Consider the following 14,823-nt stretch of genomic DNA (forward strand, 5'->3'; position numbering starts at 1 on the left):
TCATGGTGTCCTGAATTTCTCCATAAACTATGTTAACAGCCCAATCTGTAAGAAGGACCCTTTTATTGTTAAGGTTGCTGGGGACAGAGCTGGGGAAATCTAACACTCTCAAATTAGTAAATGGAGCTATACATATTGTAAAGCTATACATTGTTTGCTAAAATACTTAAATCACAACAAAAACAAACAATTGAGTAATGCAAAATATATAAACATTTAAGTTGTGTTCTTCAAAAATCATATACCCTTACCTAATATACAAATTGTGAAGTTCTTACAAATTGTGACAAACTACTTGCCATCAGTTTATAGTTTTGTTAGTATAGGGCTTAATATTGAATAAAGCCTAATAGCTATTTTGTTTTGTTCTCAAAATTATCTGAATTTCAGAACTGGTAAATGTATTGCGACATGACAACTTAATTTCAACGAATCATCTGTTCAATTTTATCATGGCCAGACTATACAACATGACACACACACAGTGTGTTTTCGTTGAGTTTACATCTTTTCAAAATAAATGCAAGTGATGGGCAGAAGTGAGCATCATGCAACCTCTGCCCACGTCCGTCTATGTCTCCTCTAGCATCACGTCGTTCTGCCGAGGATTTAACCAATCAGAATATTAATCAATCAGAATATCCCCGAATATATGTAGGCTATTCATTACTGACAAAATCTAATTACACATTAGTTAATGGTCGGTTAGTTGATGATTGAGGCAGTGTTTTTTTTTTTGCTAAAAATAATCATAAGACAATATGAATTGGGCTACACTGCTACATTATAGGAAAGACTATAAGCAATATGGGTTAATTTTCAAATTCACCCATATTGGAGTCTACCGAAGGAGGGTTTTTTATTTTTAAATAGGCCTATAGGCTAGTATTGGTCCGGAGCATTGCATTTCCACAACAGAAACGATTTTTTTCCCATATTAAAAAGAAAGGTACTCCTGCAGTTATACCTATTCATTTTCGTTACACATCTGATAATAATTTGGCTTTCAGCATATAGGTCTAACCTTACATTATATTGGTGAAGTGTCATTTATTTTAGCAATGATTCAGTAACGTTTAGCGTAACAGGAAAGGTAAATAATATCTAATATATGCTATTTTTAATCATACTTATGCATTGAGATTAATAATAGGCCTAATGATAAACCATGTAGGCCTATAGGCTGAAAACATGTATCGGCTATACTTAGACTTATTATTCTTGTTGTTATTATTGTTAGTAGTAGTATTATTACTAGCCTGTTATTATTAGTCTATTATTATACATCACTGTTTATACCTGAGCTGCGTCCTCATTGATTTACCTAAATGATCCTTGCAATAGAAGTGAGCAGTATCGTATTCTCTTCATGCCATAGACTAAGAATTTAAGGAAAATAAAACACGGGATTAACGCAAGTTTAAACCCAAATTTGGTGTAATTATACAAGATTTAAACGTCATTCAACTGATGACGCAAAATGTATAATTCTATGAAAGATGTATGGGTCTAAATCCCACCGCATTAATGAATAGCAAGCCAAGCCATATGGGTTTCAGTCAGGTCTCCACAATATTAAACAGAAAGAAATTCGAGCAGCAATGCATCCCGCTAAATCTCTTAAAGCTATAGGCTATTTAACACCAAACAGATAGCTTTTTAACCAAGAAATCAACTTAAAATATAGTCACTTATGAATTTCGACAATATTGTATATATTTTTAATAACACTAATCATTACTCCAATAATTATGCAATAATAATAATGTATTGTTACTTTTAGTGCTACTTAAATTAGAAGAAAAAACGTATATTTTATTGTATATCTATTTATAGGCCGATCTCTTATAGTCGGTGAAATTCCTTCATTCATTTCTCAATGTAGCCTATATTTTTTTATTTCAACTGAAAGAAATCAAACACTGTAGACCTAAGTCTGAATAAAGATTGCTGTCACTGAAGAAATGTTCAATCAATGCGCATATTTACCTTTTCTTATTGTCATGATTGTCATTGAGCATCCGTCTGGATACGCCCAGATGAAACGTTCCACCGTATTACCAATGTGACTTCGCCCGGAACAGGGTACAAGCTTTCATTACTCTATATTTGCTAGAGTAGTCATTGCTCTGATACAAAGTAGGGTACACCTCTCTTGATTGCTCAAACTCTCTATAGTCCTTGAGGCACTTATGGAGCTCACCACTCACGGCGTGCACACTCCCGCAGTCACACCAGCTTTGGTGGGTTTGGTATAGCACACAGGACACCGTTCTCACCATAGAATTAGAACAATTATTAATTTAATAAGATCTCTATGGCTCACCTTGAGCTCCCTCGTGTATACTTGCGGACTGCCTAAAAAATGAATAGTTCTACTTAAATTAACTTTGTGTTTTATGTAAATACTGAAGTCTATATTCAGTACCCAAAATGTAACGGCCTATAATTTAAGACAAGCACCAAAGGCCCTTGATCACAGCATGTAGCGTTGTATCCTAGCCTTTTGTCAAAATTGATCGACTATAATTAAGATTAGATAGTAATGTGTTCTTAATAGTAGTTTGTCTTATTAGTGAATTGCTATGGAGGTTTGGACACCAACTGTTTTATTTGGATGTATGTACTATTGAGGTATTGTAGGCCTATAGAGAGTATAATTCTACTACTGTCTAATCTATTATTAAATACATGTCCTTGAATAGCCTATATGATTAGCATAATATGGATAAGCCCATATTGCAATCCCCCATTTGTAAAAACCAATGCCTACTATTTTATATTGTTGCATGCGTAAAATAGCATACAGGTAATCACACATACTGTATATGATGAGCGAAAAAATATGTCAAATTCTGACATCCTCTGACCCCACACAGCGCCCGTCGTCTTGTGCGATTTCAAATGATGTCACATGAAGCCACAAGGGGACCTCAGATTTGCCAAACACTTTACAGTTGAACAAGACTGGCCACTAAAGAACACCTCATTCGCGACGCGGGTGACACACGCACCCATAGCAGTAGTAGAGGGGCCACAAGTGGAGAATTGATGGAAGAGAATTTAGCAATTATCTACTTTTTCTTCTTAGATGGTAACGATTGGTGAGGTTTTGGCTGTATTGACTCAACACGACATATTGAGCAGTCCCGCAAGACATAAGTGCTGATTGTCCAGAATCAACGGGAACAGTGAGGGGGCTTGCGTCGACCCAGAGTGCGCCGAATGATGTCCTTTCTAGCGGGGCAGTGAGAAGGAATCAAAGGTATCTACAAAAGGAGCTGTAACCTGGCTTTCCAAAAGGTGTCGTTTTGAAAGTCATGGACAGTGCGCTCTACCACTCAGCGGGAATTTTCGGCTCCCCCTCGGCTTCTGAAAACTTGACTGCAGGCGGAAAGATGATCACCCCCACCAAGCCTCTCGCTTTTTCGATCGAACGGATTATGGCCAGGACGCCCGAGCCAAAGTCGATACCTTTCCCCAACCTATTCCATCACACTCCGGTGGGTAGGCCTGAAGCAGACCCGAAGCAAGCGCTCAACATGACTTCATCATCACTACATTGCATGATACCATTCGTGCCACTGGCATACGAACCGGGTCATAAACTAAATATTAATGGATTGGATACGAGTCAATTTGAGGCTTCCTCATATAATTCAAATGAGTTGGTGGGCATTGGTTTGAACTATAAGAACGAACAACCAGATGTGAGCCCGTCGGTGGGACAATACAAACTCTTTCGACCCCGGGTGGTGAACCAGTCGTCTTTTCATGCCATGGGGGCCGTCTGCTACCTGAACTGCGGGGAGAGTGCGTGCCCACCCCCAGCCAGCATCGTAAACATCCACCCCATGGCCTCCTACTTTCTCAACACGCCGCTGCAACATGCACGCCAGAGAGCTTTTCTCGCGGAGAAAAATAAAGTGTCTCACTGCACAGACAGATACCCATCCGGAGTTGCATTTAAAGACATTTCCCAAACTCAACTCCATCACTACATGAAAGAGAGTGCACAGATTATATCCGACAAACTATTCAAGGGCTCTTCCAAATTGAACAGTGCTTGCGCAAGCGGCAAACCCAAAGTATTCACCTGCGAGGTTTGCGGAAAGGTAAGAACATACATTTCGTACATGTGGTGGTCTCTGCCTTACGGGCCTGCTTGATTAAAAAAAAAATATTGTAATTGTATAATTATATATATTTCTATTCACAGGTGTTCAATGCCCACTACAATTTAACGCGCCACATGCCCGTGCACACCGGAGCGAGACCATTCGTCTGCAAAGTATGCGGCAAGGGATTTCGACAAGCAAGCACCCTTTGTCGCCACAAAATTATTCATACTCAGGTATTCTATTCAATCATCATCATCATCATCATCATCATACCCAAAGCCGTTCACAATTACGCAATGTTCTATTTGTTTAAGCTATAGAAAAACCACAAAATAGGGCTACATCTTTGGAAAATGTTATAGAACAACGCATCAATGCCATGATTGTATTTCAGGATATATTCATATTGTGGCCTGGTGTTGAACTGTATAGTATTTTTAGCGTTCACTTGTAGGCCTATATACACAATCTTATTGAAAAGTATATAGCGTTGTTTATTCTATTTACCAATTGTACTGTACAGTTTTCGTTGGATCCCAAATAATACGTTTCTACATATGCCCTTCACAGGAAAAGCCTCATAAATGCAACCAGTGTGGAAAAGCGTTCAACCGGAGTTCAACTCTTAACACACACACACGAATCCATGCAGGTTACAAACCCTTCATCTGTGAGTTCTGCGGTAAAGGATTTCATCAAAAAGGTGAGAAAGAATGTTAATCTATTCAAGTGTTTTGGATTATGTGATTATTTATATTATGCGATTATTTCTTTGCAATATCTGGATGTAATATGATTTATTCTGCTTTGAGGAAAATATATTGATTCCGTTCAGAATTAAATGTATGTTGCTCATTTCAACAGACTAAATATACAATGAATGTATGGCTTAATGGATGACTTGGCTTAAAACGGGATTGACAACTAACTGTGGCACTGACTTTACAATATTGTTGACATCCACGTTCTTTTTGACATTGCTTTTCAAGGTAACTACAAGAACCACAAATTGACGCATAGCGGCGAGAAACAGTTCAAGTGTAACATCTGCAACAAGGCCTTCCACCAAGTGTACAACCTGACGTTCCACATGCACACGCACAATGACAAGAAGCCATTCACGTGCCCGACTTGCGGCAAGGGATTCTGCCGGAACTTTGACCTGAAAAAGCACATCCGAAAACTACATGATCTCTCTGGCTCCAAATCCCCTGCCACTCTCGTCACAAGCGAAACACACTAAAAAGTTCCGGAGCTAAAACGCCAGCGGTTGCGCCTTTACGCTTATTTGCTCAAATCTGGAAATAAGCGCGCGAGTTTAGAAGATGTTGTGGACATTTACATTTTAGTCATTTAGCAGACGCTCTTATCCAGAGCGATTTACAGGACCATTCTATTAGTACATATTTTCCTTGAATTTTACATTATAATGTCATTATTCTGTTGTTTTCTTTCAATCTCAGGATTACTGTAAAATGTCAATATTTATTTGAAATTGTAACACAAATAATTTAAGAGAATAATTGAAGACTATATACAAATTATTTTTTGTTGTGATGAGTGTGGTAGCCTACCCCATTTTGTATGATGCCCTTGCTAAAGTTACATGATTTGCCAACATTTGTGTATATGCAAAGTTTTCAGTGTTGGGGAATAGCGAATTTCATGTAGTTCAACTAGTTAACTACATTTTGCATAAGCTTGGTGGTAGTTGACCTAAATTCAAATCTAGGTAGTGTTTTAAGTAGTTAATTACTTATTTTTTTGTGCCATATAGCGGTGTAGCTAACTACTGGAACTACACACTACATTTTTTGCTAAAATAAAATATGGTTGAAGTAGGCAATCATTTCCTTTTTTTGCCAACAGATCGGTTTAAGTCTCACTTGAAACCTCGTTTTTGTGTTTAATAGGCTAAATTACACATTTTGTTAACCCCAATGTGATCACTTCTTGCAATTTGTAGTGCATGACATGCATTTCAGATTTACATATGATAGTTTTTCACAAAGTAGGTTGGATGTAGTGAACTACTTTTTCAAAGTAACTTCAGTTAAGTAAACTATATTTATCTTAAGGGCAGCTTTAGTGTAGCTTAACTTAAGTAATTGGTAGCTTGGTAAACTATATTTTCTGACTAGCTTCCCCAACACTGAAAGTTTTGCAAAAAAAACTACGTCTTTGACACGTATAGGCTACATTGTTAAGCAGGTGCACATACTAAATAATGTAAGTTATGAAATGAAAATAATGACAATAAAATGAAACTGTGTATATGTCATATTGTGTCTGACATGTTTAAGAAAAAGGAATTCCATAAAACATTATTTAGAAATGGACATACATGGGCCAAACGATTCCCGTGATGGTAAAGGGAAGTATTTTGATAATAATAATCATCATCATCCGTTTAATTTTTTTTGCCTTTGACTAAGGATCTTACCATAATTGTGAGGTGTAAATGTAGGAAAACACTTCTATAGCCTCAGGGGTGTAGGCTTCCATGCAAGGTTATGCATGTCGGCTAGGAAAGCTATAGCCTTAATCTTTAGGACAGCTACCCCCTCTTGTGGACAGTATTGAGAAATACGAGTCTACCTGTTGACCCTTGTAGCCAAATAGGCTACAATGAAACAAAATTCTTCTTCAAATACGAGTCAACTGCGAACATCTTGGCAAAATGTTAAACTTTGTTTTATTAGGAAAAAGTTCTCATTTGCATTGCACTGAGAGTCAACATTACCTGACCTTGCCTCTCACTAACAATCCAAAGTAATGCAGGCGCAGGATTCCAACCTGAAACGACTTCCATGCATTCAGGTTAACAGTGCATTCGGAAAGTAGTCAGACCCCTTGACTTTTTCCACATTTTGTTACGTTACAGACTTATTCTAAAATGGATTGAATAAAAAAAATCCTCATCAATTTATACACAATACCCCATGATGACAAAGTGAAAACAGTTTTTAAGAAATGTTTGCAAATGTATATACCTTTAAAAAAAACATATTTTTAATATACCTTATTTACATAAGTATTCAGACCCTTTGCTATGAGACTCGAACTTGAGCTCAGGTGCATCCTGTTTCCATTGATCATCCTTTAGATGTTTTTACAACATGATTCAAGCCCACCTTTGGTAAATTCAATTGATTGGACATGATTTGGAAATGCACACACCTGTCTATATAAAGTCCCACATAACCAAGCCATGAGGTGGAAGGAAATGTCCGTAGAGCTCCGAGACAGGATTGTGTCGAGGCACAGATCTGGGAAAATGTCTGCAGCATTGAAGGTCCCCAAGAACACATCATTCTTAAATTGAAGAACATTTGGAACCACCAAGACATTTTGAGCAAACTGAATATTTCGGGGAGAAGCGCCTTGGTTAGGGAGGTGACCATGGTCACTCTGACATCGCTCCAGAGTTACTCTTCCAAGTTCTAGGAAGAGTCTTGGTGGTTCCAAACTTCTTCCATTTAAGAATGATGGAGGTCACTGTGTTCTTGGGGACCTTCAATGCTGCAGACATTTTGAGCAAGCTGAGCAATTGGGGGAAAAGGGCCTTGGTTAGGGAGAAGACCAAGAACCTGATGGTCCTTCTGACAGCTCTCCAGAGTTCCACTATGGAGATGGGAGAACCTTCCAAAATGACAACCATCTCCTTAGCACTCCACTAATCAGGCCTTTATGGTGAAGTGGCTAGAAAGAAGCCACTCCTTAGTAAAAGGCACATGACAGCCCGTTTGGAGTTTGCCAAGGGAAACAAGATTCTCTGGTCTGATGAAACCAAGATTGAGCTCTGAATGTCCTTGAGTGGACCAGCCAGAGCCCGGACTTGAACCCGATCGAACATCTCTGGAGAGACCTGAAAATAGCTGTGCAGCGACGCTCACCATCCAAGCTGACAGAGCTTGAGAGGATCTGCAGAGAAGAAAGGGAGAAATTCTCCAAATACAGGTGTGCCAAGAAGACTCAAGGCTGTAATCCCTGCTGAAGTTGCTTCAACAATGTACTGAGTAAAGGGTCTGAATACTTATGTAAATGTGATATTTCAGTTTTATTTTTAATATGTTTTTGCTTTGTCATTATGGGGTATTGTGTGTAGATTGATAAAGGGAAAAAACGATCTAATCAATTTTAGAATAAGACTGTAACGTGAAGAAAGTGAAGGAGTTTGAATACATTCCGAATGCACTGTATGTCCAGGTTTGATCTCCCAGGCTATAGCTTTTAATTCTATGCAACTGATCTTCAATTTGTTTATGGATCATAGGTTATTCTTCAGTTAGGATATTCACCATATTATAAAGAAGAATTAGGAAAAGGTGGGGCATAATTCAATTAGGCCTATCAGTGAATGGGCCAATGTTTTTACTTTTTGTTTTGAGAGAATGTGACATGTCTGTATGGCATTTTCGATAAATATATCATGACATGTAGCCTAAGCCTGCCTCATGCAACAAAAAGGTCACACACACACACACACACACACACACACGACTAGGACTAGGCTACCACTTCATTTGTGGGCAAGTGTGTCATGAATTGTGAAAAAAATGTCTGTCAATATCACTGACTTAGTCTGTTACCAGATATAGCCCTAAAGGTGGACAGTGAATGATCCTATACAAACCACTGCCGTTGTGCCCTTAATCAAGGCATTTAACCCCAAATTGCTCTCTATCCAGCATGTGCCTCTCAACACTTGTGTTTCTCGGGATGTAAGAGGAAAGGCAGAAATTAAAGTAATTACGGTTCTAACCAAATGGACTACAAAGGAAATGCTCTATTTTATTTTAAAAACTGGGTGCATCGAGCCCTGGATACTGATTGGCTGACTGCTGTGGTATATCAGATCATATACCACTGGAAAGACTAAATATTTATTTTCCCTGCTCTAATTATGTTGGTAACCAGTTTATAATAGCAATAAGGAACCTCTGGGGTTTGTGATATATGGCCAATATACCACGGCTAAGGGCTGTGTCCAGGCACTCTGCGTAGCGTCATGGATAAGAACAGCTCTTAGCTGTGGTATGTTGGCCATATACCACACCCCCTTAGGTCTTATTGCTTAAATATTCTTGTTATTGACTAATATATTTATTTTCATATTTCATATAATTTGAAAGGCCTACCATCAGTTATATTAATGGAGAAGTTAAATAATATACACTACCGTTCAAAAGTTTGGGGTCACTTAGAAATGTCCTTGTTTTTGAAAGAAAAGCAAAAAAATAACATAAAATTGATCAGAAATACAGTGTAGACATTGTTAATTTTGTAAATGACTATTGTAGCTAGAAATGGCCGATTTTTTTTGTGGAATATCAACATAGGCGTACAGAGGCCCATTATCAGCAAGCATCCCTTGTGTGTTCCAATGGCACGTTGTGTTAGCTAATCCAAGTTTATCAATTTAAAAGGCTAATTGATCATGAGAAAACCCTTTTGCAATTATGTTAGCACAACTGAAAAATGGTGTTCTGACTAAAGAAGCAATAAAACTGGCCTTCTTTAGACTAGTTGAGTATCTGGAGCATCAGCATTTGTTGGTTCGATTACAGGCTCAAAATGGCCAGAAACAAAGTACTTTCTAATGAGGTCCATCACTTGGGGGGAATGGCCAAGTGATGGAAAATCTGATAGAAATGAAAGATCTGGTGTGCCTGAATGATGGATTGATGTAGCCACAATGAAAGAGTTTGACTTGGACCTCACTCTGGTATCTAGCTAAGGTGCAAAGCACTTAAGTAGTACTTGAAAGTATTTTTACTTAATTTTTTTTGGGGGGGTATCTGTACTTTACTTTACTACTTATATTTTTGACAACTTTGACTTTTACTTCACTACATTCCTAAAGAAAATGATGTACTTTTTACTCCATACATTTTCCATGACAGCCAAAAGTACTTCAAATCAAATTGTATTAGTCACATGCGCTGAATACAACAGGTGTAGTAGACCTTACACTGAAATGCTTACTTACAAGCCCCTAACCAACAATGCAGTTAAAAAAAAATCTGAATAAGAAATAAATGTAACAGGTACTTAAAGTGCAGCAGTAAAATACCAATAGTAAGACTATTTACAGGGGGGTACCGGTACAGAGTCAACCTGTTAGTTGAGGTAATATGTACAGTGGGGAGAACAAGTATTTGATACACTGCCGATTTTGCAGGTTTCCCTATTACAAAGCATGTAGAGGTCTGTAATTTTTATCATAGGTACACTTCAACTGTGAATGACGGAATCTAAAAATCTAAAAATCTAAAAATCCAGAAAATCACATTGTATGATTTTTAAGTAATTAATTGCATAAATGCATTTTATTGCATGACATAAGTGTTTGATCACCTACCATCCAGTAAGAATTCCGGCTCTCACAGTCCTGTTAGTTTTTCTTTAAGAAGCCCTCCTGTTCTCCACTCATTACCTGTATTATCTGCACCTGTTTGAACTCGTTACTTGTATACCTGTATAAAAGACACCTGTCCAGACTCTCAATCAAACAGACTCCAACCTCTCCACAATGACCAAGACCAGAGAGCTGTGTAAGGACATCAGGGATACAATTGTAGACCTGCACAAGGCTGGGATGGGCTACAGGACAATAGGCAAGCAGCTTGGTGAGAAGGCAACAACTGTTGGCGCAATTATTAGAAAATGGAGGAAATTCAAGATGACGGTCAATCACCCTCGGGCCGGGGCTCCATGCAAGATCTCACCTCGTGGGGCATCAATGATCATGAGGAAGGTGAGGGATCAGCCCAGAACTACACGGCAGGACCTGGTCAATGACCTGAAGAGAGCTGGGACCACAGTCTCAAAGAAAACCATTAGTAACACACTATGCCGTCATGGATTAAAATCCTGCAGCGCACGCAAGGTCCCCCTGCTCAAGCCAGCGCATGTCCAGGCCCGTCTGAAGTTTGCCAATGACCATTTGGATGATCCAGAGGAGGAATGGGAGGTCATGTGGTCTGATGAGACAGAAATAGAGCTTTTTGGTCTGAATTCCACTCGCCGTGTTTGGAGAAAGAAGAAGGATGAGTACAACCTCAAGAACACCATCACAACTGTGAAGCATGGAGGTGGGAACATCATTCTTTGGGGATGCTTTTCTGTAAAGGGGACAGGACGACAGCACTGTATTGAGGGGAGGATGGATGGATGGATGGGGCCATGTATCGCGAGATCTTGACCAACAACCTCCTTCTCTCAGTAAGAGCATTGAAGATGGGTCGTGGCTGGGTCTTCCAGCATGACAAAGACCCGAAACACACAGCCAGGGAAATTAAGGAGTGGCTCCGTAAGAAGCATCTCAAGGTTCTGGAGTGGCCTAGCCAGTCTCCAGACTTGAACCCAATAAAAAAATCTTTGGAGGGAGCTGAAAGTCCGTATTGCCCAGCGACAGCCCCGAAACCTGAAGGATCTGGAAGCCATTTGATTAGATGTTTAGGAGTCTTAGAAGGTAGAAGCTGTTTAGAAGCCTTTTGGACCTAGACTTGGTGCTCCGGTACCGCTTGCCATGCGGTAGAAGGGAGAACAGTCTATGACTAGGTTGGCTGGAGTCTTTGACTATTTTTAGGGCCTTCCTCTGACACCGCCTGGTATAGTGGTCCTGGATGGCAGGCAACTTAGCCCCAGTGATGTACTGGGCCGTTCGCACTACCCTCTGTAGTGCCTTGCGGTCGGAGGCCGAGCAGTTGTCATACCAGGCAGTGATGCAACCAGTCAGGATGCTCTCGATGGTGCAGCTGTAGAACCTTTTGAGGATCTGAAGACCCATGCCAAATCTTTTTAGTGTCCTGAGGGGGAATAGGCTTTGTCGTGCCCTCTTCACGACTGTCTTGGTGTGCTTGGACCATGTTAGTTTGTTGGTGATGTGGACACCAAGGAACTTGAAGCTCTCAACCTGCTCCACTACAGCCCCGACGATGAGAATGGGGGCGTGCTCGGTCCTATTTTTCCTGTAGTCCACAATCATCTCCTTTGTCTTGATCACATTGAGGGAGAGGTTGTTGTTCTGGCACCACATGGCCAGGTCTCTGACCTCCTCCCTATTGCTGTCTTGTTGTTGTCGGTGACCATCTACTTTGGTAGATTACTTTTTTTTAAAGCATTCTGAGGATTATGTCCTGAATTTTTTGTTTCACTGTTGTGTCACCGGCAAACTTAATGATGCTGTTGGAGTCTTGCCTGGCCGTGCAGTCATGAGTGAACAGGGAGTACAGGAGGGGACTGAGCACACACCCCTGAGGGTCCCCTGTGTTGAGGATCAATGTGGCGGATGTGTTGTTACCTACCCTCACCACCTGGGGGCGGCCCCTCAGGAAGTCCAGGATCCAGTTGCAGTGTTTAGTCCCAGGGTCCTTAGCTTATTGATTAGTTTTGAGGGCACTATGGTGTTGAATGCTGAGCTGTAGTCAATTAATAGCATTCTCAAATAGGTGTTCCTTTTCTCCAGGTGGGAAAGGGCAGTGTGGAGTGCAGTAGAGATTACACCATCTGTGGATTTGTTAGGGCGGTATGCAAATTGGAGTGGGTCTAGGGTTTCTGGGATGATGGTGTTGATGTGACACATGACCAGCCTTTCAAAGCACTTCGTGGCTACAGACGTGAGTGCTACGAGTCGGTAGTGTTGTAAAACACAGTGTGGGAGGAGGGGAAACTACCAGGCAGTTGGAAGGAGGCAGTAGTGGTACCAATCCGGAAGCCAAGGAAGGACCCAATGAGGCCAACAAGCTATTGGCCAATAGCTTTAACATCATATGTATGTAAGATTATGGAACGTGATTACGGAGAGGCTAACTTACTTCCCGGAGAGCAGGGGACTAGTATCGCCACATCAGAGTGGGTTCAGGAACGGTAGAGGAACTATGGACCCACTACTCTGCTTAGAAGCAGAGGTCAGGAAGGCTCAGGTGAAGGATGAGACTGTTGTAGCTGTCTTTTTTGATGTGGAGAAGGTGTATGATATGATGTGGAAGGAGGGATTGTTAATCAAGCTTGATATTATGGGGGTAGGAGGAAGAACATACAACTGGATAAAAGATTTCCTGTTTGGAAGGTTTATCCAGGTGAGGGTGGGGAAGTCTCTATCAGGCTGGTGCATAATGACATACCACAGGGGAGCGTTATTAGTCCTCTGTTGTTCTCAATCATGATCAATGATGTTTACTTTCAGGTTACATACCGATATTGGGAGGTCGATATTTGCAGATGATGGGCCCTTATGGAAGAAATGTGCCATACATAGTCATGAAGGTACAGGAAGCAATTGATGAGGTAGAGTGGTGGTCATTCATGTGGGGATTCAGGTTCTCTGTAAAGAAAACTCAGACAGTGTTCTTTACCAGGGGGAAGGTGGGAGATGAGGTATGCTTGAGGTTATATGGAAGAAACTTGGAGAGGGTGAGGGCCTTCAGGTTCCTTGGGGTATACTTTGACGCTAGACTAACCTGGGTAGAACACATTGAGAGAGTGTTGGGAAAATGTAAGAAGGTGCTAAATGTGATGCGCTGTCTGACTGGGAAGGAGTGGGGGGGCTGGGCGTTCCTCATTGAGGACCATGTATGTTGCATTGATCTGCTCTGTAATAGACTATGGCATTATAGCGTATGGTTCGGCTGCCCGGACATCATTGGAAAGGCTAGATGTCATACAGGGACAAGGACTCCGAATATGTAGTGGGGTGTTTCGGACGTCCCCAGTGGCTGCACTACAGGTGGAGGTGGGGGATATGCCATTGCAGATTAGGAGACAACAGCTGGCAATTAATTATTGGGTCAGCCTACAGGGACATGGGGTGTCACATCCTGAAAAATAGATTTTACAGGCATGCTGGGAACATGAGCGAAGACAGAACACAAGCTTTGAGTGGGTGGGTAATACCCAGGTGAAGGAGATGGGACTGTGTGGAAGGGAGTTTAGTCTAATGGTAGCTATTCCTGTGAACACACTATGGCTATTCCCACCTCCAGTAGTTGATCTAGAAGTGTAGAGAGACTACAGAAAGAGAGGGAGGGTGTTGATCCATCTCATATGTTTAAGAGATGTCTGGATTCTGGGTATCAGGATTTTGTGGCCATTTGCACAGATGGTTCAAAAGATCCAAGGACAGGACGTACTGGGTCAGCATTTGTAGTGCAGGATATATATACAGCAGATCATCTGGCTTTAAATACAGCAGAGCTGATGACCATACTGTTGGCCTTGCAGTGGATGGAGGAAGTCAAGCCAGACAGAGTAGTTATTTGCTCTGATTCATGTGCAGTGTTGATGAGTCTCCAGTCCTTTAGGTCACGTAGCAGACAAGACCTGCTATATGAGGTGCTACAAACCCATGACAGGATTAGACAGATGGATACACAGTTAAGATTTATTTGGGTCCCAGCCCATGTGGGGGTGGAGGGGAATGAGACAGTTGATGTTCTTGCTAAAGAAGCACTTGGAAGTGGGGATGTTGATGTTGTAGTTTCAATGAGCAAGGCAGAGGCAAAAAGCCTGATATGGACAGTGATTGTGCAGAGATGGCAGGAGCTGTGGAATAGAGATACTAGGGGCAGGTATATACTTCAAGTACAGAGGAAAGTCAGGGAGGATGGCAGGAAGGGACAGAAGATTTTTACAAGATTAAGGATGGGACACAGCCAGTTGAATAAGTCCTTAATTTTGAAAGGAAAGCATCCAACAG

The 14,823-nt window shown here is 40.8% G+C and overlaps 1 protein-coding gene across 1 annotated transcript; it reads left to right on the top strand.

Moving 5' to 3' along the window:
- The first annotated feature begins 2,922 nt into the window (after positions 1-2,922).
- On the top strand, positions 2,923-6,400 carry LOC110521342 (fez family zinc finger protein 1-like). Its single transcript, XM_021598838.2, has 4 exons — positions 2,923-4,115; positions 4,220-4,354; positions 4,692-4,824; positions 5,111-6,400. Exons 1-4 carry the CDS (start codon positions 3,321-3,323, stop codon positions 5,362-5,364), a joined length of 1,317 nt encoding a protein of 438 aa, XP_021454513.1. The 5' UTR covers positions 2,923-3,320; the 3' UTR covers positions 5,365-6,400.
- Positions 6,401-14,823: the final 8,423 nt, after the last annotated feature.

This window comes from Oncorhynchus mykiss, chromosome 30, assembly GCF_013265735.2.
Source record: "Oncorhynchus mykiss isolate Arlee chromosome 30, USDA_OmykA_1.1, whole genome shotgun sequence".
NCBI classification, from domain to species: domain Eukaryota; kingdom Metazoa; phylum Chordata; class Actinopteri; order Salmoniformes; family Salmonidae; genus Oncorhynchus; species Oncorhynchus mykiss.

Coding starts and splice junctions, on each gene's coding strand:
- LOC110521342 (XM_021598838.2), top strand. CDS start 3,321: ATGGACAGTGCGCTCTACCACTCAGCGGGAATTTTCGGCTCCCCCTCG. Junction 4,355..4,691: donor ACAAAATTATTCATACTCAG/GTATTCTATTCA, acceptor TGCCCTTCACAG/GAAAAGCCTCATAAATGCAA. Junction 4,825..5,110: donor TAAAGGATTTCATCAAAAAG/GTGAGAAAGAAT, acceptor TTGCTTTTCAAG/GTAACTACAAGAACCACAAA.